At 40.0% G+C, this 24,441-nt stretch overlaps 1 protein-coding gene across 1 annotated transcript in view; it reads left to right on the plus strand.

The window, feature by feature from the left end:
* Nucleotides 1–23,658, plus strand: part of LOC131879460 (acetylcholine receptor subunit alpha-like) — a gene marked incomplete in the record, with an annotated part of 39,479 nt that extends 15,821 nt beyond the window's left edge. The window contains 6 exon segments of the mRNA XM_059225795.1: nt 6,195–6,373; nt 6,577–6,755; nt 12,308–12,425; nt 13,905–14,191; nt 20,087–20,248; nt 22,759–23,658. Coding sequence (XP_059081778.1) covers nt 6,195–6,373; nt 6,577–6,755; nt 12,308–12,425; nt 13,905–14,191; nt 20,087–20,248; nt 22,759–23,120 — 1,287 coding nt within the window.
* Between the last annotated feature and the right edge of the window lie 783 nt (nt 23,659–24,441).

Below are 24,441 nucleotides of genomic sequence, written 5' to 3' on the forward strand. Positions count from 1 at the left end.
ATCGTGATGCTATCTCTGGACTTAAACGTGCGATATATCCAACCACACATTTGAAAAGCTTTACCCACCTTCAACTGGATATGCTCATCGAACTTTCCATTATTTTGGAGGACTACACCTAAATCTTTCAAAGATGAGACCTGCTCAATATCTTTACCTCCATTATCTATGAGTGGAGTATTCAAAGGAGTTGACCCGAAGGTCTTTGAGCGAAATTTTATTCCGCTCAGGGCCATATTACTCCTAGGAACCCAAGGATAGATTATTTCTAGGTCCTTTGCAAGGCTAGTGGAATCTTGGCCATTCCTACCATTATTTTGGAGGACTACACCTAAATCTTTCAAAGATGAGACCTGCTCAATATCTTTACCTCCATTATCTATGAGTGGAGTATTCAAAGGAGTTGACCCGAAGGTCTTTGAGCGAAATTTTATTCCGCTCAGGGCCATATTACTCCTAGGAACCCAAGGATAGATTATTTCTAGGTCCTTTGCAAGGCTAGTGGAATCTTGGCCATTCCTACCAAAAACTAGCTTTGTATCGTCAGCATAAGAGAGTCTGGCAGTAATACTAAGCTTTTGTAGCGGGGCAACGAATATTGTAAAAAGGAGGGGCCCTAAGATGGAGCCCTGGGGAACACCTGACTTGACATCATGTATGTCACTAAGAGATCCCTCAACCTTAACAATTTGCTTCCTATCATGAATGAAGCTTCTTATCCAATTGAGAACCTTGCCTTGGATCCCAATGTCATGAAGTCTATTCAACAAAAGGCCATGATCTACTTTATCAAAGGCCTTGGCAAAATCAAGATAGACAACATCAAGTCACTCGTCCCTTTCCAGTCCCTCAATGACCTGCTCTAAATGTTCAATCAGTTGGGTAACTGATTGCTAACTGATATGCTAAAATGTGCTCGGAAACCGTGCTGGCTAGGAGGAAGGACTTCATTGACCTCAAGAAATTCTACAAGTTTGGACTTCATGATCTTCTCAAACACCTTCGCAATATTCGAAGTGAGAGAAATCGGCCTATAGTTACTGGGGAGCGACTTATCTCCCCCTTCAAAAATTGGAACAACGTGAGCTAATGTTAGTGACGATGGAAACTTGCCCTGATCCAAGATGCAACGCATCAAGTACGAGAAAACAGGAGCAAGAACCAGTGAGCATCTCATCAGAAACTGGGATGTCAAGCCAGCAGGACCAGGAGAACTTGAAAGTCTCAAGCCCTTGATGACCTCTAATGCATCTTGATCTGTGACTTTAAGATCATCTAAACGCTCAACTTGACTGACCTTGTCAATCTCAACAGACTCATCTTCAGAGCAATGAGTTGTTGCTTCTGAACTCAGTGGGGTTGAAAACACATTGGAGAACTGATCTCCAAGCATGTTAGCCATAGTCTCTACATTGCTAATGGCTGCCCCATCAACCTCAAAAGGCCCAACAGAGTGTTTCATTTTTCTCTTAGAGTTCGCATAAGAGAAAAAAGCCTTCAGATTCGATCTGACCTCCTGAACCACCTTACTCTCAGCTTGCAACTGGTCATATTCGATGGAGGCCTTAATCTTACCCTGAACTGCGTCCAATTTTTTTGGAGACTACCCACAATGACTGGATTCGTAGTGCTCTTCAGACTTTTTGCCAGTTTTGTTATTTTTGTCCGTGTACCACCTTTCGGTACACATTCAGAGATTGCTAAACTAGATCAAAGTTCCTTAAAAACTGCAACTAATTTATCAATGGCTGCATCTATGGACGATTCCTGTTTCAGAATTGAAACCAGGTCCAGTTCTTCAAGTCTTTCTATAATCAATGGACAGTGTTCATCTTTGAACTTGAACTTAGCCAGACAGACCTTTTTGACCGGTTTTACTCTAAAGCATGCCGGCTTTTGAGTAATGGTCGACCCGATATGATTTAAAAAAGGTGTTCAAGGGCTCATTTTGTACTTTTCTCAAATTTGTGGGAACTTTTACTTGTACTATTTGGGAATTCACTTGCAATTATATGTATTTTCAATACTTTCAAAAACATTAAATGACATTTCAATTTACCAAGGAAAGTGCTCAAAAGAGTAAACCGAGCTCTTTGATTAATTTTTAAAAAAAGACACCCTCAATAATCTAATGGAACAAATTGATAGAAAATATTTTACGTAAGAGATAATATCTTGCAAATGATGTCAACGCTTAGTTAGAATGGTGGCAACGCCTAGTTAGGATTCGAAGAGAGCCAATCGAATGAGCAAAATAAAGAAAATGATGGCCCAGTCACAGACAAGCTGTTGACATTGCCTTTTGCCGTTTGTTCTTTCAGTTTCTAGTACCATGGAAACAAACATTAGGAGCATGCGACGTTCTTATAAAGATTCCCGGAGCGTGGCATTTCTCATGTTTGTTGACATTGCCTCCTCTGCTTTCAGTTCTTTATACCGTTTCACTTCGCACGAATTTTCAAGATATACTCTTGACTTTTGAAACAAATGGAATGATCTGATCACTAATAAGCATGAGCTTGCTGTTATTGCATTTGTCGATCTTCTCTCAGTCTCTAAACGTTAGGTACTTGGGAACATTAATAGAGTACAGAAAAGCCAGCAGCAGACTCGGTTTAAGACACTGTTAACAGAGGCTGTTCTTGTTTGAGTTGTAGAACCTCTACAGGTCAATACTTTGGAGCCGTTCGAGATTGTCTAGTCTCCCATCATTTTTTGGGTCTCACGAGTATCTCTCCAAAAAGCAAATATTAACCTTTTCTCTTGGCAATTCTGTCGCAAAAGTTTTGCATTTTTTTCATTAGCAGCAACAAGCTGGAAAATATTTATCTGAAAATGCTATCATGTAAACATTAGAAGTGGATTTTTGTCTGTATTTGGGGAACCAGTTTTCATGGATTATGGTGGATCTTGCCGTATTTAAGGCAATCTGATTCATAGTGATCTGAGAGTCGAGTAGAGGATCTTTTTGAATAAGGACCCTTTTTTCTTAACGAACGCTGCCTCAAGACATTGCACATCGGGTTCGATGGGTAAAGCAAAAGTGATCAATTTTTGTTGACTCACAGTACACAATTCCATGTTGTTGAGGGACTCATCACAATGCAAGCATGTTTATTCCGCGTGGACATTGTGTTAGGAGAAGTCATGGAAAATTTCCTTTGGGAATGAACAAGAATATATCTTTGATATACACTAAGATGAAGTGCTTAGTAAATAAATAACTTTTTACAATGACTTCATAGAAATATTCTTACGCTTATTATGAAAAGTTAGAAATTGCAGAATTTAATAACATAACTAAACCGTCAAATCAATTAAGTTGCATTGCATAAAATGGAAATAAAGTAGGATAACAAGTTAAAATTGTGCAAAAACACCCAAGGGAAATGACGCCGAATGGCAAAGTAAGTTAAGTTGTGAATAAACTTCGTGAATTATTTATCATTGGTTGTTTAATGATTTATCTGAGCCAGTATAGTTTCACTCGAAAACCCATCCCACTTACGTATGCATTAAACGTTCATACAGTTCGTCGGCTTTATTTGATAAAAGTGCCACTTTAAATTGAGATGTTACATGGAAGGCAGTTTTTATTAACGCTGCACAAGGTAGCCCTAGTAATAGATCAATGAAGCCTCCTAAAGTTTAACCATAACTTTTGGTTTAAAGCTACAATGCATTTGGCTTTTGGCATAGACACCAGAAATTGTTCAGACTGTTATTGAAGTGTTTGTTCTTGCAATGCATAGTTCCATCAATTTAAGGCTCCATTAGGCTCAAGAAAAATACGCGTTTTCCAAAGCAAAGTGTGCCTGCCAGCTTTGAGTGGCAGTGACATTCCTAGAATTCGAACCACAACTCCGCCAATGGGCTTCTTCAAGATTTTATAAATTATGATAATCTGCCTGCACTGGAGCCTTTTTATGGTGCTATTGTCCTGTTATCCAAGGATATCTGTAAAAAGGAGGATTGGACATAGCAATTAGAGAAGCTATGCCACTTTGTGATAACAATGTTTCAGCTCCCCAAAGCAGTTTAGAAGAAAAAAATATTGTTTTTATGAATTTTTTAGTTATCTCACTTTCAATGAAAATATGGAAAGTTTCTGTTTTATCAAGTAAAAATGCTAGAGTCTTAGGGACAGTTCATTATGAATGTAATAAAAAGGTGTGCAGTTTGGCCTCAGGTGGTAGTATTTTAAGCTGTGTTAGCAATAAAAACAATAAATTTCCTAGGTCGGAGTAGTTTTTCGTTTAACAAGGCACGGTGGTACCCACAATACTGATAAAGTTTTTGTGCAAATGACTTCTAAGAACGATTTTCGTTGTTATTAAAACCAAACTAACAACTTTTGAAAAAAAATCATCTTGGATTCTTGCTCAGATTAGAATATCAATCCACTTAAACCAAAGGATTTAGGGTCAATTGTAGTGACCGTAGAGGCTTAACGTACGTTTTGAGAGCACCTTCAAGCCCTCGAGAATCCAGGCTAGTTAAAACAATGAAGTCCTTCACTCTTCGTTCGCGGGCTCCTTCATTGTTCAAGTTGCTGTCTTCAAATATTCGTTAGGCGTAAGTGGGCGTTGATCCAGTAACATGATTTAAGTCAGACTTGGACAAGTTTTTGACTACAATTCTCGATCAACCTTATATTCAAGGGTTGGCCAGATCCGCCAACTCTAATTCGTTGGTCGATCAAATAATATATATAAATAAAAGTTAAATAAAATGATTAAATTTCTCGTCTTGAGCTGCTGGGATTCCAATCCCAGCACCGGTAAGGAAGTCCGCTACTCGTATTGCTAGTAGTAGCGGGCAGCTACGTTTTTACTACATTACTGCCTTACCTCTGCTTCTCTATATACTCATACCTTGCAATAGCTGTTCTTGAGAAAGGAAATCAAACGGCAAAGCCTTCCTTATGCATGTATTACCAATAGAGTCTCAAGAGTTTCCAGCCGTTACTTCAAATGACTGCTTAGTTAAAAGTTGAGAATTGAGATACCCCCAAATAGCGCCTGGAGATCCGGCTTTCCTTCAGAAAAACGATAGACCTGAAGAATGAGACACGGCAATTCCAATGATTGAGATGACACATTCAATGGTCCCAGCCAAGATAGATTGCAAAATTCGCGAGACGGCTGCAACGCTCGAAAAACTGCATTATCATTCATTTTACTTGAAGCGGCAAATACAAAATGAAATCTCGTGTTTTAGGCTCAGGAGAATTCGAAGTTTACCAAACATTCCATTTAATTTCTCAATAGAACAAGATTTTCAATTGAAGAGCAACCAAATGAAACGGTAGACGTAGATTTAATTGAATTCATCGTTCCAGCAAGAATTTGAATTGAAAATAGGACGTATAGCATTATGCTTAACTGCTTTACAAAGTTAACATGAACTATGCTAAACATAGAAACGGTTGTAAACAAACTGAATATTTCTACCTAAGTTACGTTGACTCCAAAGTTTAATTCTTGATTTATTTGAATGCAGGATTTGATATCTTCCATTCTCAAGACTGATTCAGAATGGCCTAAATATACTTTACTCCGTTAGATAACTTAACGTAATCAAACTCGGTGTCCCTTTATTTGAATAGGTAAAATATCAGCTTCTCTTTATTCGGCGTTAAACCGTTCACAGGATTTTCTAGAATGTTTATTAAGGTCTCGCTTGCCTGGACAAGTAGCGCCTGTAAATAGCTCCCAAGGGCCAAGTTCTTTCCTTTTTCCTTCATCTTCATTTGCAAAAGAGACGTGTTTTCATGACGCTAGAGCCTTTTTGCCATTGTAATAAGCAGACTGGAGAATAGTCAAGTGTTTGCAAAAATAATGGCCTTTGGAATTCATTTCCACTTTGCACACCAACTAACGTACATATACAGCTTTGCTCATTTCAAAAGGCATTTCTTTGTTTTTTTTCCAATTTCCACGCAGAAAAACAAACCGGTTTCTGTGGTGGTGAGATTATATTTAGCACATACCCAAGTGAATAGAAATTCAAAATCTGATCGCTTTTGATTTTGGAACTCCGTGATCGATTTTTTGAGGCTTTATGCTTCAAAGAAACACAACAAGTCAAAAGAGAAGAAGGCTTGTGTACAAAAGGTGGCAGGGCGTCCTTGATCGTAACACACAATACCCTTTTCAGAAGACGTGAAGTGCCAATACCTATTTCTTTTTTAGGTTGATGTCACCAACCGAACGGCTGAGGTAGATTTGTCAAATTACGTTCCAAATGGGGAGTGGCAAATTTTGGAACGACCACAAATTGTAAGGACCGAGCGTTATTACAATTGCTGCGTGGAACCATTTCCAGAGATCACTATTTCATTGCGAATCAGAAGAAAGACTTTGTATTACATGTAAGTAAACATCGATCACGTCAGCATTCTTTGTTAATCTCATTTATTGCAAAAAAAAAATCAGCCCCGAAAAGTGCGTTTTTACCACAAGATTTGAATACTGCGATAAAATCTATTAAATGTGCTCATAATCAGAGAGGTTTATAATCAGAGGTATTTTGATTTACCATTTAAAATGATCCATTTTCTATTTGACTTTTCAGGTACAATATCGTATTTCCATGCATGATGATGAGTACATTGACAGTATTGGTGTTTTGCTTACCGCCTGATTCGGGTGAAAAGATAGCCTTAGGAGTGACTGTGCTATTGGCATTTTCCGTGTTTATGTTGGCAATTGCGGAGAAAATGCCAGAAACCTCTGAGTCCATTCCTCTTATTGGTAAGAACATTCTTAAAGCAATTTTGCGTCTCGATCCATGCTTATTGCATACATTTTTGCTTTCTTCAGCGTTGTTGAACTGAGCTAGGAACACTGTACGCTCAAAAACAAAATTATTGAAAGCCCATTCTTTTTCAATTGCGGACTTCCTTACCACTACTGGGCATTCCCAGTGGTTCAAGACGAAAAACGTATTCATTTTTCAGAGGTTGGAATTAGATGGCAGAGCTGGCTAGACCTTGAACATAGGGTTGATCAGGAATTTTGATAAAAAAAGGCCAAATCGGAACCCATTTTAGCATCCTTCAAGTCGGGATTAAACGATGCTAAAAAGGATTGCTTCCGGCACCGGGGTTTGACCCAACGTCATCTGGGAAGAATATTCTTGCCTTGATCACGCTGCCGCTTTGCCCGCTCTGCTATACTAAGCCCTACACTGGTTCCGTTTGAATTTGCATTCAAACTAAACCTCTACGAAAGGAAGGTCATCTTGTACATGAAAATAAAATCAATTTCGACTATCCTCTTTTAGGCTCTACGTAGTAGCTCTCCGACTTTTGCTAGCTTTGATTATATGTTTGAAAGAAGCAACTTAAAACTCAACAGGAGCAAGAACCAGTGAGCATCTGATCAGAAACTGAGATGTCACGCCATCATGACCAGGAGAATTTGAAAGCCTCACGTCCCTTATGGCCGCTAAAGCATCTTGATCGGTGACTACAGGATCATTTATACGCTCAACTTCACAAGCTTTGCCGATCTCAACAAACTCATCAATAGAGCAACGGGCTGTTGCTCCTAAACTCTTTGGAGTTGAAAACACACTAGTGAATTGATCTCCAAGCGTGGTAGCCATACCCTCTACATTCCTAATGGCTTCCCCCTCAACCACAAAAGGCCCAACTTCTTTCTCTTAGAGTCTTCCCATATTTTGGAATTTTGTCTGTGTCCCACCTTTTGCAACACATTAACAAATGTGTGTTGCAAATCATTTCTAACATTTAGGCATGTGGGAATATGGGATTATCAGAACGTACCCTATCACAACGAACTAAGTTTAGACCAACTAAGGTTAGTTCTTCATCGAAGACCTCTCGCCGAAGCCAGGGTTCTGTTACAGCGATGAATGAAATCTCTCTCTCAATGACCAATTCTTCTAAAATCTTAACCTTTGCGCTATCGTTTTTAGAAATCAGAAAATGCAAGTTCAAATATGACCCCTTTACGGGCCTCTATTTTGACCGACTAAGTTCGCAAGATCTTGGACCATCCTCTCCAACCGTAAAAAATCCCGCTTAACAACAAAGTGATGTTCTACTCGAGGCAAAGCATAAGCTAATGGAGAAGGTTGGTTTTGGGAAATGGGTTGGGCAGCTACATTCATATAGAAACGTATTTTGGGAATAGGGGGGTCAAGGAATATTAGGGAGGAGGGTGTTTATAGGAATGGGGGTAGATTGGGTATTGAAGGGGAAGAGGAATTCTTAGAGAGGAAGCAACACGGCTTCCCTTTGGCAGCCAAGTTAGGCCATAGCCTCCTTACACTACACGAAATATGGTTTACGTTCTGAACTTTACAGGGCGCTTTGCGAGTCAGTCTCTACTAAATAAAGGGCCGATTTGTGCGATTCCTCTTTAATGAATTATAGTGCGTTTGTGTTGTATTTGGTAATTTAAAAAAAAATATTGTGCATAATTAGTGACCTGTGTCACATAATGTTTGAAAAAGAAATTCCTTTCATGGCAGCAACCATTAGTGTATTTAGCAATCTACCATGCGTCTTCCCGTTTTGTTTGGGCTGTCTGACGTTGCAAATAAGGGCCCTTATTGCGTGGAATTAAAACCGTAACACTAGTATCAATGAAGTAAGATTACCCATGCTACATAGTATATGTAAATGTATCTTTATTAGTGACTAATGATCTCTTTGATATAAAACTCTGTTCATACACCAAATATCTGTAAATTAAATTTAAAAGTCAAATGAATAAATGAAATGCCCATGGACATCAAATTAATCAAATGGTCTTTCAAATGGTCTTTCAAATCAGTGAAATATTGCTCAAAAACATTCATAGCAAGAAAATCAACAAGAATCATTTTATCAATTGATGACAAATTTACCCTGACAAATAACAAATAATGATGAATTAGACAATATAAGTATATGTACATAAATATTGACCATTCCCATAGTTTCATATCTAGTGAACCAAATTACTTGAAATTTTGTCAGTGCTCCCGAAAAATTATTGACTGATTACGTTTCGAGCAAATTCTTGCTTTATCAAGATCACCTTATTTGCATTTTTCACTAATTGTACTTTAATCTATATCAGAAGTCATTTTTAGTATATTTTAACGCCATGTCTGAAGCACATACCATCAATGGTTACAAAAATGATAGAAGTACATATTTTGTACAATTGCTAGGCCAATAGGTGAAATTCCAAAATTTCAGCACTAATAGTTTAGGCCTAACTTGGCGGGAAAACTTTGGTGATCACAAAAAAGCTGCGCCTCCTTGCTCTGGTGTCCTTGCCCAAACATAGGGAGTTTGGTCTTTTCAAGTACAATGAGAAGTGTTGTTCCGATTAAGGGTTTAGCTATTTTCACCATCATGTACATATAATCATTGAAGCGTAAGTCATACTATATGCACAAGCATGCACAAGGAAAGGTGCACAAACGCCCATTAGGAGGCACTAGGAGGAAGAGACGGCTGTTATCTCCACCTCTCCCCTCCCCTTGTTCCCCTCGCCCTCCCCCAACATCGTCCTTTATTCCTTTAACCCAAACTTTGTAGTCCCACCCCATCCTCTTGAGGCAATGAGTCCAACACATCCTCTAGATCTGCTCAGGTGGCGGCCAGAATTGCTTCTCCTTCTCCTCCCCTTTTACTTCCTCCTATAAGCTTCTCTCACAATCCACCTAAGATGAATTTTGTCCAAAAGAAGGATTCTTGTAGGTTGGAAGCCCTTGTCAATGATTTGATCGCTCTAAACGTTGAGGAATGCCCAAAGCAAAGCCGCCAAAATGGATCTTGTTACCAGACCAAAGTTTTCCAACTCTCGAAGGTCGTCCCCAAAAAAACACAAAATTCACTCACCCGGTTATTCTGAGACTTCATCCTCCTCCGACTTTCCAAAAAGAGCACAAAGGTCGCTCATGCTTTGGGTCAAAGGTCATGCTTTAGATACCATCAGGAACCTAAGAGTTTAGACTTCTCCTGGTCCTGACAGTGTGAAATCTCAATTTCTGATGAGATGCTCACAGGTTCTTGCTCCTGTTTTCTCGTATTTGATGCGTTGCATCTTGGATCAGGGCAAGTTTCCTTCTTCGCTAAAGTTAGCTCACCTTGTTCCAATTTGCTCCCAAAAAAGGGAGATAAGCCGCCTCCCACTAACTATTGGCCGATTTCTCTCACTTCGAATATTGCGAAGGTGTTTGAGAAGATGATGAACGGGTTACGAGCACAATTTAGCACGATTACCCAATTGACTGAGCGTATAGAGCAAGTCACTGGGGGACTACAGAGTCCTGCGTCGGTCCATATAGTCTATCTCGACTTTTCCAAGGCCCTCGGCAAAGTACATTTTTAGCCTTTATTTGAAAGTTTCCATGAGATTGGTACCCAAGGCAAGGTTCTCGATTGTTTAGTGTGATTTGTGTTAGGAGGATGTTGGTTAAGGTCAGGGAATCCCTTAGTGACATTCTTGATGTCAAGTCAGGCATTCCTCAGGGCTCAATTTTAGTTCCTCTCCTTTTTAATCATCTTCATTGCTCCACTTCAGAAGCTCAGTAGTAAAGTCAGTACCTTTTCTCATGCTGATGACACAAAATAAGTGTGTGTAGTTGGACTGGTCAAGATTCCGGTAGTCTGGGAGTGGTCGTAGATCAAATGTCCTTGTTTTGAGAGTTGCGAGGTTGCTGAGAGTAATATGTCCTTGAATGGACTAAAATTCCGGTCAATGACCTGTGGTCGATGCCATTACACAATATTGAAATATCTCGTTCATTAAGAATAAGGCGCAGTCCTCCAAAATAATGAAAAGTTCCAAGAGCATATCCAGTTTAAAGTTTGCAAACCTTTTACACAAGTGGTTGGATACATCGCACATTTAAGTCCACAGAGAGTATTGCAATGTTAACTGAACAAGTCGATTGTTCAGCCACATCTTGAATATGCCTCGCCCATTTGGGCTCCAGTTAGTTCAGCAGGTTTGCCAAAGGTCGAATAGGTCTAAAGATGTTTCACTAAGAACATCACAGGAATGAAAGAGCTCTCATATTGGGAAAGACTAAAAACCTTGGGATTGTACAGTGTTCACAAAATGTACGGAAGGTATCTGATACTGTTTGTCTGCAAAAGCATCCATGAGCATTTTTGTCCCAACCAGGATTGAAGGTCAATTCTTAACGTACATTTTGAGAGCACCTTCAAGCCTTCGAGAATCCAGACTAGTTCGAACAATGAAGTCCACTGCTCTTCTTTCTAGGCTTCTTCATTGTTTAATTTGCCTCCCTCAAATATTCGTAGGGAATGCGTAGGCCTTGTTGATCTGGTAGCATCTTTCAAGTCAGATTTGAACAATATTTTAGATAGCATTCCTGATCAACCCTACATTCAAGGACTAACTCGGTCTGCCAACTCAAATTCGCTGGTAGACCAAATATCAAATAAAGATTGAAAGGTCATAAATAGGCAAATAATAACGTTGTGTCCCAACGTGCATTTTGAGAGCACCCCCAAGCCTTCGAGAATCCAGGCTAGTTCAAACAATGAAGTCCAACTCTCTTCTTTCTCGGGCTCCTTCACTGTTCAATTTGCTACACAATATTCGTGGAGAGTATGTAGGTGTTGATCCAGTAGCAGGATTAAAGGCAGACTTGGGCAAGCTCTTTCATTAAAATTGCTGATCAACCCTATATTCAAAGGCTAGCCAGATCCGCTAACACTAATTCATTGGTTGATCGAATAGCATATAAAAATAAAGTTAAGCAAAATAAATAAATTTCTCGTCTTGAACTGCTCGGAATTCGTAAAGAGGTAAGGAAATCTGCAAAAAAAATCGAATGTCTATGCACCAGTTGTCATTTAGCGGTTCCTTACATCCTTAGAGGTTACGACTTGTAAGGATACTTTACTAAAAACTATCGCACCTTAGAAATTATAGCAAGATCTCAAAATCAAGCAAATACATTACTCAAAGAGGTTTGAAGCTTTTTTTATCTTGCCTTCTTTGTCTACTGTAGAGCTTTTGTGTTTGCAAAATTTCCGGAAAATGATCCCGTCGGGTTTCTATTTCAATCCAATTCTCTTCTGAATGGATTAGTTGTTTAATTTGGTGGAATCAAAGTGTAATGCACGGATTAGTTTATTAACCTGTTTTAGATTTTTTTTTTCTAAAAAAAAATCATTATCACTATTAGCAAAATAAAGTAACATTATTGATTTCATTTTATTTCTTATGTTATGTTGTCATTATTTTCACAGCAATTGAACATAAAATGTCTCAATTCGAACGTACTAATTCAAAATTTTCCACAGGCATATATCTTACTTCGGTAATGGCGATTACATGCGTGTCAGTTATCATGACTGTAACAGTGCTCAACTTCTTCTATCGTGGTCCAACTCTAACCCATGTCCCCGTTTGGGCCCAGAAGTGAGTAAATTTCTTTAAACACATTTGAAAGTGGTGACAAGGAAATTCACGAAAACAAAACTGGACTACGAGTATCCGGGTCGATGGATAAGACTAGGCCTATAATTTGAGAATGAACAAATATTTTCGGAATATAAGCCCGGGGGATGAGTCTTAAGATTGGCACCAAATGTCGTTCCTAACGTCAAGGCAAAAAATCGTGTCATCAGTCTTCCTTATGCCATTTATTTCGGACCATCGAGGGGGCATCAAAAGGACCTGCACCCTCAAAGGGGAGAAATCCACTTGATATGCTTCAGGGGAGTTGTAGTGTTTTGGCTAAAGAATATTTCATGAAGGTCGCAAGACAACTAAAGACGAACGCAGACATCATGGGCATTGAATGAGGAGAACCACGGAGAACATCGTCAAAATTAACCTCCTGGTCAATTCCTGCAGAACAGACATCAAGACAGAAATTGGCCCATGTTATGATTCAATTAAACATGTCCTCCATGCCCAGGTTTGCTCGCCAAGATACAGTGCCTCGACGGTCCGAAATCAAGAATTTGATATCGATGATATCGACTTCAATGGTATATGAAGATTGATGACACGATCTTTTGCTTTGACGGTACAAATGAAATTTGATGGGAGTCATCTTTAGATTTAACACGAACTTCTAGAAATATGGGCTGTGAACGAGCTTCCCGCCAAATCGAGCTGCTCTTGGTCATAACGACTCTGAGCCACTTTTCGAATTACAGCAGTAAAATCAGAAACGTAGATAAAAAACGTAGAGATATTAAAGGCAGGCCATTTTCATATTATTGAATTGCAAAGTGGTTCGTTTCAAAGATATGGGGTCAAAAGCCTATGTAACTGACCAAAAGAATGCGAAATTTATGTAGTGCTTGTAATATAACTCTGGCCATATCCATCTATGGGCTCAAACTTGGCCAAGTTCATCTAGTCAACAAGATCTTGTGGTCGTAAAACATGCATATTTGGAATAAAGTGAACGGTTTAAGAGATGAGAAATTTTTGCTTTTGTTCGCAGTCCAGTCTAGAAGTCCGTGGATGAGCATATCCAGTTGAAAGTTGGCAAAGCTTTTTAACATATGGTTGGATATATCGCACGTTTATGTCCAGAGATAGTATCACGATGCTAACTCTGTACAAGTTGATTGTCCAGCCTCATCTTGAATATGCCTCACCCATTTGGGCTCCAATGAGTTCAGCAGGTTTGCAAAAGGTCNATGCTAACTCTGTACAAGTTGATTGTCCAGCCTCATCTTGAATATGCCTCGCCCATTTGGGCTCCAATTAGTTCAGCCGGTTTGTAAAAGGTCGAAAAAGTCCAAAGATGTCCCACTAAGTGTTCATAAGATTTGTCCCAACCCGGGTTTTGACCGCATTGACCGTAGAGGCCTAACCAACGAGCTCCTAATTCAAAAATTATAGACAATCTTGTTACAGGCCTTTATTTTTGTATTGCAGACATATATTGGGTAAAAAAGTGACTAACCGTGGAAAGTTTAGCCGGAATCGCGAAGAATGTGGTGCATCTCGTCGTCGACGACAGTCACAAGCTCAAGGAATGATGATGCCACAGGATGATTTGGCATCAAATTATGCTGAAAGAGTGTCACTTTCTTTACTTCGTCATCTGAGTTCACGTCAGGACGGAAATCGAAGATCACCTCATGGAACAAATCAAGGGCGCCGATCGCCTCGAGTGTCCATGGCAAATGGGAATCTGGGACATGGGGCTCCATTTGGTCCAAGTAAGTTCATCTTTAAGTGAGTGTCCTTATAGGACTATCGGAGTACGGCCAAAAAAGACGGTTATTTTCGAAGTCATCTTTCTCAGTGATTGCTTCTCAGGAGGATCATCCCAAAAGTAACTTGAGAAATTAGTTATGCAAGCTACCTTGGTAACCCGTGCAGCGAATTCAAGGAAAGGATGCAGTTTCCTTGGTGATTTAAGAAAATAAGTATGAATCTCATTTCTTGCGAGATATTTTGTGGCCTCAAGGACTCAAGGTTTAGCCTTGGTTTAACCCATACAAGCGAGAGTTATGGGGGTCAATTAATTCAAAAATTGGCGAAGTGCCAAGGCTAGTGGTTACTAGGGGCTTGAGAGCAATATGTTGTGACAAGAATTGGTTATCACAAATCTTTGAGGAGAGCCGAGTCAGACCATTAAAGGTTGAACATCGAGAAGTTCGTCCAGGATAACGACTTGTACACACGTGCGAAAACAACCTCGCGCACACCACCTGGAAGAAGATGTTCACCCTTCTCCCGCTTCTCCGAATTGGTCAAGGACCAATTTCCCGACTTCCAATTTGGTTTCTGCCGCTCTGCTAACACTGAAGCTAAGACACAAAGATATATTGTTTTGACTAGCCTGGATTCTCGAGGGCATGAAGGTCCTCTCAAAACACACGTTAAGCCTCTACGGTCACTAGAATTGACCCTAAAACGTGTGTTGGGACAAAGGTCATGGATGCTATTGAAAACACACACTCTCAAGTGCCTTTCGTACCTTTTTTGAATACTCTACGGTCTCAACCTTTTTAGTCTCTCCCAATTCAAGAGTTCTCTCATTCTTTCAATGTTCCTAGTGATACATCTCTAGATCTGCAGCCTTTGCGTTGTCTTGGACACGATTATGACCATCAGGGCTGTCCAAAAAATGCAAAGAAAGGGCAAGAATCCAATTAAAAATGTAATAATGAAGAGAAAAATGCAAAATATGAAGATATTTCTGATTCAATATATTCTTTTTAAAGTTTAAATCCCAAAAAAGAAAAGAAAAATGACATGATAAGTTAGCATTCAAGAGCATGTCAAAAGAGGGTGCTCACACTAGGTAACTACAAAAATTCTTAATGCTGAATGTGCTTTGAACAAAAACTGCTTGCGTCAGGGCAAACCATTGTGCTCAAGTCATGTATCAACTCTATTGTGCTTACAAGTAAGCATTCCATAGGAACGGAAATAAATCTTCCTTTTATCAGATACTTTAGCCATGTACCCCCCAAAATTACTTTAAACATCTTGTTTTTGAAGGCAATTTTTGAAGGCTGTCATGAAATGGAAGAAGAGTTTAGTATTGGAAGAAGTGAAATGTTTTTCTATTATTCTGCATTTTCATATTTTCAAAGCAATAGCTAAAAAAAGTCAACAGGGGTTTAGTCCCGTCTTTTGTTGAGAGCACTCTCACGTTTTGTTGCTTTTGACCTTTTCAAACGGCAGGTCTGAGTGTGTTGTGATGTGTAAGTGGTAACGTGGCTGTTGTAGTTTAGTCTTATATCTTTTATTCTTATGTTCATGTCATATGTTACTCTTTTCGTCTGCCAATATTTCTATCCCAGATCTAGGTCATTTCATGAAGCTTTGATTTAAGGAGTATTAGTAAATAATAATAATAGTAAATCTCTATTGTAACTATTGGTCATGTCATGGCGTAAAAATATATTTAAACATGGTTTATAAACAAAATAAAACAGTCGACTAGAAATTGATATCACTGAGTATGACTAGTATTATCGTTCAATGCACATGAAAAAAGTGAAGAGGGGCATTGCAGACATTACAAAAACAGGTGGATAGAGGTAAATGATGAAAATCTTGGTTATTGCAGTAGAGTGGGTGGGTCAGATTGAACATATCTTTTGTCAGCTCCCGTCGTTGATGGCATTCGACTGGGAGCCGGACAAAGGTGCGTGACCGCCAATACTCTGAAGGGATGTCGGGCCTAGGACATTAGGGTGTGAACAAGTCCTTGGCCAGGAAGGACAATTTGTGTCCGGACAACACCTCCGGAATGGCCAGGTTCCCAACACTGTTGGACACTAACCTTGCCAGCCCGATGGTGAGGGGCTCGGTTTTGCATAAAAAGTGCGTCCACGCATTATTGGCAAATTGGGGCACGCACAGGTACCTCTTGAGGAATTTTGGGAATGTAGTATCGGCAGATTTGAGGGCAGATTGGGCGGAGTTTGGGAGCTAAAAGTGTAGGCCGTAGAGAAAACTTGGGGTGATGTAGATCCGGAAGAGTTGAATGAATATTTGGAAGGGAAGATTCTTGATGGGTAGTCTATTGCACAAGTATCCAATCGATCCGATCCTAGCCCTGGCCTTGGTTATTGTAGAGTTCAGGTGATTGGTGAAGGAGAGTTTGGTGGAGAAGGTGAAACTGACAAAGTTGAAATACTTGACGATTTCAATCGGACTATTGTTGATTTGGAGGGAGGTGGGAGGCAGGCGACTTTTACGGAAAACCATGGCCTTCGTCTTGATGGTATTGACTTGAGGCCGTTCTCTTTGTAGTAACCGTGGAGCGCATTGATGGCATTTTGCATTTCCACGGCTTAATTAGCTAAGAGAACCAGGTCGTCTGCATATTGAATATATTGAACAGGAAAATGGTTGATAGAGGGGCCTTCGGGAAGGTCGGATAAACAAAGATTGAAAAGAATTGGAGATAGGGGATCCCCCTACGGAAGGCCAATGGAAGTGTGGCAGCAGGGGGATAGGTCCTCACCAGATTGAATCGAGCGTCTGAGTCCTGTATAGACGTTGGACAGCAGGATACAGATTGAACGCGGAACTCCCCATAGTTGGAGTTTGAGGAATAACCGCGTTCGGTCCACCCTGTCGAATGCTTTGGAGAAATCCACATGGCATCCATACACGCTCCTCTTTTTGGTGATGTTGGAATGCACAATTTATAGAGGAGAGTAGCTGCCGTGGTGGTTGAGTGGCTTCTCCGGAAACCGAATTGGAACTCGGGAAGGAGATCCCCATCCTCGGCCAATCAAAAGAAGCGGGCAGCTAAGAGGGTGGACATCATCTTCAAGAAGGGGTTCTCCAGGGCGATGGTTGTTTGGAATATCCCTGGGCCCCTTCTTAAGGCTGAAGATGATTGCTGACTCCATCCATTTGGGTGGAAAGAAACAAGAATGGAGGACGAAGCTGAAGAGCTCTTGGAAGAGTGGCTGGGCTTGGATCCGGAGAAGTAAAACTTGGAAGGGAGAGACCCCAGATGTTGATGGGGCTTTGCTCTTCATTTTCTTGAAGGCCACGTCCATCTCAGGATCCTTGAAGGGCTGCAAAAAGGAATTGTGTTCTTCTAGGCAGCCCTGGACCTCCTCCACAACTGTTTCTGATGTTGATGCAAACATTTCTTGACAGTGGAGGAGGAATTTACTCACGGGAATTTCCGAGTTGGTGGCGGGCTTTTCGGCACGTTTTTACAAGCCCGCCATCCTAGACAAGGCCGAGGAAGGGAGCAGGTTCTCCACTTCCAACCTTTGGTGGGCTGATCGGCGCTCCTCAGAGACTTGTGATATGCAATTCTTGATGTCACATATTGCTCCCAAATCTCTGGTGTTTGGCTTGATTTGGCACTTCGCAATTTTTGGAGCATTTGACCCATCAGCTCTCAATGGTAGGGGTTGAACCATGGGTCTTGAGTCCTCCTCTCCTCCCCTGCACCAAAGAGGACTCTTTGAATGCATGTGAAATGCCTTGGGCTATTGCTGCTGGATTGGTCACCATCCCGGTATTGATGGATAGGTCCAGGGCCTCAAGTTAACCCGCACACTTCTGTACATTGACCACGCACCTCCCTTTTCGAGTCACGCCCAGATGATGTAAGATTCTGGGCATCTTGAAGGTGACAGAAATTGGGAGGTGATCAGAAACGGCCAGAGAATGAACGAAACCGGCCGGAGATGGAATATTTTCTGATATGAAAATGTGGTTCAATACAGAGGCGCCCTGGGAGTAAGTGTGTGTTGGGACGCCCGGGTAGGAGCGCAGAGTGATTCTCCATTGGCTCAGGATCTGGGCGAGCTCAGAGAATTCACTCAAGTCAGGACGAATGTTGAAGTCACCACCAATGATGACTTTCTCCGGATTCTTCACCTTCTGAAGGATGGATGTGAGGTCCGAGACAAGATCATCATGGTCTTAGCTTTAGGAACTAGCTTTAGATAGGCAGGGTCTCGTTCATTCCATGACAGAAACTTGGCTACGACCAGGTCACCACCACCACACACTTACTTGTAATTGTCGAATCAACTCGTGATCGACGAATCGACTCATGATCGTCAAATTGACTCATGATCGTCGAATCGACTTCGAGCCATCCACAAAGGGAGATGTGTGTTCTGGGTGAGCACATGCTCGTGCTCATGCTATATCATTCTTGTCCTGCATTTAAACTGTTCTAGTCAGAACAATATAGTCAGTTACAAAGTCACCATCCAACTCATTGGAGTCAGGAACATGACAGTATCACAATGCTTACTCTGTACAAGTCGATTGTCCACCTACATTTGAATATGCCTCGCCCATTTGGGCTCCAATTAATTCAGCCGGTTTGCAACAGGTCGAGCAAGTCCAAAGATGTTTTATCGGGAACATCAATGTTTTGAGAGAGCTCTCGTTTTGAGAGAGCTCTCGTTTTGGGAGAGGCCAGACAGGTAGTGACTGTGCAGTATTCCATAGAGTAGTTAATGATAAAATACTCTAAGAATTTTCAAAGAATGTGCAAAAGGTATCTACTACTGAACCTGTTCAAAAGCATTCATCATCTTTGTCCCAACCCAGGATTTAAGGTCAAATTTAAAGAACGTTGTGTCCGAACGAGCCTTCGAGAATCCAGGCTAGTAAAAACAATGAAGTCCAACTCTCTTCTTTCTCGGGCTCCTCCATTGTTCAATTTGCTTCCCTCTAACATTCGTAGGGAGTGTATAGTTGGTGATCTAGTAGCATCCTCTAAGATAGGCTTAGACAATTTTTTGATCAAAATATCCGATCAACCCTACAGTCAAGGGCTACCCAAATTTGCCAACTGTAATTCGTTGGTGGATCAAATATTATATGAATGTAAAATCAAGTAAGATTAATACTTTTTCTGTCTTGAACTGCTGGGGATCCCATTCCCAGTAGCGGTAAGGAAGTCAGCGAAAAAAATGGAAAACTCGATTTTTCAGACAAACTGGCAAAAAATGCAAAGCAGTCAAAATAATGCACAAAAGATTCGAAAAGGTGAAAAATAATGGATTTGCATTAGTAGTAATGATCATTAAGAGACAAATTGGGAAGCTGCACCTTTTGCGGATGTAGATATGATATTTAAGCTTTTGTGGCTAAGGGCACTGAGGCCTTTTGGCCTGGAGATGAACGCTTTCCGGAAATTCAAAAAATTCTCACGTTTATGCACCCAAGCACGGGGTAACGTCATCAAACGAGGTTTCAAAAAGTTACCCTCTTCAGCAAGCTCAGGGAAAGTCAGGATGCTATAATCAAGTGTAATTTGTAAACTGGGGGGTTGTGTTCGAATTCGTTTTCTATAAAGTCAATGGCAGAGCCAATTTGAATTCTTGAAGAGTTCTACGTGAAAGAGGTTCCACTTGTCTGAGTCAAATGGTCGAAATGCTTTACCTTCTTGAGATAGAATACCTCCTATTTATTGACCGTGTCTGTGTCAATCAGAGACAAACCCCAGAACTATATTCCTGGCTATTGCTCTAGCTTGAGTAAACCTGCGATTTGACAAGCTCTGTCGTATGAGAATCAAGGGATACGAAGATACTTAAGGCAAAATACTCTACTCTTTGTACCCTTTGACAAAAAGAATCATATTCTTTTTCTGTTTTCAGATAACTGGCCAAACACTCATTTTCCAGACATTGATGATGGTGAAGGCGAGTTTTTGGCATCATTTGGCAATGGTAGCGTAAGTAGAAGAACTTCCAAGGAATCTCAACAACGTGGCCAAGTAGACATTCGAGTAATTCCTCCATCAAATTCGGAAAGCACAGGTAACATAAAATAGTAGCAATTTCGTTTCTTAAGAAAGAAACTGGAATAAAAGGCTCAGTGCATAAAACAGTGCAGAATGATTTCTCATGAGTTATACTAAGCAAAAAAGTTCTTAAACGTTGACGAATATGCTCGCAGTTAAATCGTTTACCTAAACGGAAAAGAAAACCCACTAGGGGTGTGTTTCGTGTTTGCGACGCACGGAAAAGTAAAACACATTAGAGGAAAGATTTCTACTGGGTGCTGGAAACACATCTTGCTTATACACCAACTTTTGGAACATATTGAAAGCATCTGGCTAAGACAGCATTAGAAGGTAACTCACATCTGCAAATGCTAAAGTACAAAGTCTCTTCTTTCTCAGACTCCTTCATTGTTCAATTTGCTTCCCTCTAATATTCGTAGGAAATATGTAGGCCTTACTGATGCGGTAGCATCTTTCAAATCAGACTTGAACATTTTTTTTGATTGCATTCCAGATCAACCCTACATTCAAGTACTAGGTCGATCGGTCAACTCAAATTCGTTGGTAAACCAAATATCAGATAAAGATTGAAAGGTTACAAATAGACCAATTATAACCTTTCATTTTATTAGTAATTTTAATCAGCAGTGGGATTACATTCCCTGGAGCGGTTAGAAAAGCCCGTAAAAAGCAAACCAAAAATAAAATTGAAAAAAATTAGTTCATAACATCTATTAGTTAATTGGTTAAAAGTGTTCTCTTGTTTTAAGTGGATTTATATATTAATCTGGAATATATTTTAGGATGATCATTTACAAAAGATGTTTGTTTCCACAAAGACGATACTTTGGGGGAAAATACCACAGAAAGTAAACATTGCTACATACTGTAGGTAAATGGAATATGGCTATGGAAATTGACGAGCGCTGGGTTGGTTGTGCTCGGGCAAAAAGACAATTATTCATTGACAGTTAAGACCAAGAAAGCGCAAAGACGTTTCTTCCAAGAATGTTCAGTATGTCAAAGGCCCCTATTTCAAATTACTTCTCCATAAGTAACATTCCATCTTCAGATTTCCCTTAAAGTTGCAAAATAGACTCCCAAGTTACAATTTACTAGAAACCAAATAACAGCCGCCGAAATTTGGAAAGGAGAGGCTCAAGCTTCAGATTAGTCTTAGTTTGGATACAAAAGACACTGAAACCATAAAAAAGCGTGATTTCAATCGATGCAAAACTGATTGATCTTGTTTTCTTAACAACAGTTTTCAACAATCGAGTTCTCCAACAGCCATTGAAGAGTTACTGAATGTTGCGTTTATACGAGGTTCCATCAAATCAAATCCAAAGCTAGAGATGAGCCTGCTAGGGGAGAATAATTGATGCTTTAGATTTTATACCAATTTAGGCGAATTCTTAGGAAAACTAGTAAGTCATTTGAGACCTTCCCTAGCCACAGGGCTCGAAGCAAAATTGTTTACTCTCAATACCCTCTCTCGCTTTGGGATGTTACGATGACGCATGCGCACACGACCTTTTTGCTTACACCTTGTGTCACATTGCCCAAGGGAATGATTGTCTGTGCTTTGTCCCAGTTTACAGGATTTTGGCTCATGTTAATGCCACCAGAGAAGACCCAACTGAGACAAGTATCAAATCAATAAAAAGATTGAGAGGTTTATAGAAAAAGATAGTTGAGTCAGTGCGGAGGATATGTCAAGAGGTGACTTATCATATACGTAAATGTATCTGTCAGATGGGACGATTTCACGAAGATCTAAGCTACATGGGTCTTGATTTTCAAAAAGGAGCTTTTTGTACAACACAGAAAAGATTGGATCCAATGCAAAGTGAGTACTGTGCAGTTTTGTTGGCTAATTTTGAGAATATCTATGTTCCATTGTAACATTGCAACGGATAAGACCAATGTGGCTTCCTGAATAGCTCCATAGCCAAGTAACCCATGCAGCAGGGGATCCCCAAGGGAACTGACGGGGATGTTGCAAGTCATCTTTTACTGTCCTGAACGTTAAGGTCACTACAGGACTTATTTGTAGTGACCTTAATGGTTTTCAAAGAACTCGCCGAAGTTGACCTAAAATTACGGCCAAAATTGAAAGTTGTCAGGTATTTGGCTATAGTGACGAGCGCCTCGTACCAATCAAAAGTAGTATCTGTGATTTTTCACGTTTCCCTCCCATTTTCTCCATTTCCTTTTTGGTCTAGTCCTAGCTTCGATCCAGATTCTAGCAAAAACAATTATTAATCTGAATCTGAGAAATTTGTTGTCATAAGAACGTCTAAGGAGCGATTAATATGAAAAAGATCACTGACACATATGTATTGCTTAGGGAGTAGAGTCTTGAAAAAGATCGTCCGATATCAATTTTGCTCTTATTTCGTTTTAATTTTTGTGAGCAAATGAATGAAATCACTAGGTTCTGAGCATTGCTTTACCACAACACCTTTTCGAAAATTGAAGCAACAGTTCAGTTTTAAACAGGGGCAGATTTTGTTTATGTGACTTTGTCCATTTTCGTTGCAGTTCCTTCACCTCAAATTGACAGATATTCGAATGGAACACAATATTTCGAACCTCATCTAAGCCACACAAATCCTTCTCCCAATTCGCTTGGAGGTCGTTGCAGTGGCAATCCTGGAAGACGCCTTTCGTCCAATCCCATAATTAATGCATTGGATTCTGATATGGACATTAACAAAATAATTGCTATGATGGCTGATAAACAACGAGAAGACGACCAGATCAACGAAATCCTGAAGGATTGGAAAATGCTTGCCCAAAAAATCGACTACTTCCTCTTCTGGGTGTTTCTCATTATCACATTTTTAACGAGCTTTCTCTTTATTTTTGTTCTTCCTTACCACAACAGGGGAAAACTTCTGTAACTTCTGACAAAAATGAAAGGGAGTTATTACCCAATTGGCCACATTCGCTCAGTAATCGTCATTAGCTTCCCTTATTAAGTGAAGATAGGTGAGATTCAAGGCACAATGTTTCTTTTTACCCAACCTCATCCAGTCTGTAATACATTTGACGAAGCCTTGCAATTTTACTTTACGTTTGAGGAATCTCGCGATGAAGAAAATGGTCCACTTCCTCGCATTGGGTAAAAGTAGCCATTAAGGCAATAAAGTAGATAACAATTCTCATTAGTAACACCAAGAACATAAAAAATGTGTGGACCTCAGGATATGGATAGTTTCTACCAGAACTTTCATAACCATCAAAAACAACAATATCAATAACAGCCAACACCCCCACCAACTCTGTCATCTTCTTCATCATCATAAAAAAAACAACGACGACGACAAATATGACGCTGACGTTACTAGCATTAAATAATGAATCCATTTTCAAATTTTGATTGATTGTATATGTATTCAAAACTGTGACAGCATTTTCAAATAAATGATCTATTTATAATAACAAAATAAATTTCATTGCTTACCCATGCTCAGGCCAAGTCAAACAGAAATTTCGTGCTTTTCGCCAGTCTATGTTTTTGTTACTTAGTCTGATGGCAGCAGATCTCTCGCATGGCCGGGGGCGGTTTTGAATAGTAATAGAAATAGTAGTAAACTCCAGCAAAAAATGCTTTCATGCCCAGCAGAAATTGCAAGAGTTTGATGATTCAAATTAGAGTTGCCCATCGGATCAGCCTTTTGGGATTCGGATTCGCGAAAATATCTAATTCAGGTTCGGTGGGAGTAACATGGACTTGAATGAAACGAATTTTCGCTTACTGACCTTTTTGCCGACGCCATCAAACACTCCGTTCGTAGATAATGGAGGTAGAAATATCGAGCAGGTTTCGTCCATGAAGGATTTAGGTGTAGTCCTCGAAAATAATGGAAAAGTACGATGAGCCACGGCTTTCTTGAGATATGGACTGCGAACGAGCTCTCCGCCAAATCGGCCTGCTCTGGGTCATAACGACTCTGAGCCACTTTTCCAAAAAGGTAGAAAAAGTAAGAAACGTAGATCTCCTGAATTAAAGGCATTTTTATATAATTTCATTGTAAAGTGGTTCGTTTCAAAGATATGGTGTCCAAAGCTTATGTAGCTGACCAAGAGCAGGCCGAAATACGAATTTCATGTATGTAGTGTTAACTATATAATTTGCCTTTTGGCTCAAGCTTGGCCAAGTTCTTCTAGTCAACAAGATCTTGTGGTCGTATGAAGTGCTTATTTGGAATAAAGTGAACA

This window comes from Tigriopus californicus, chromosome 4 (genome assembly GCF_007210705.1).
Source record: "Tigriopus californicus strain San Diego chromosome 4, Tcal_SD_v2.1, whole genome shotgun sequence".
Classification (NCBI taxonomy): Eukaryota; Metazoa; Arthropoda; class Copepoda; order Harpacticoida; family Harpacticidae; genus Tigriopus; species Tigriopus californicus.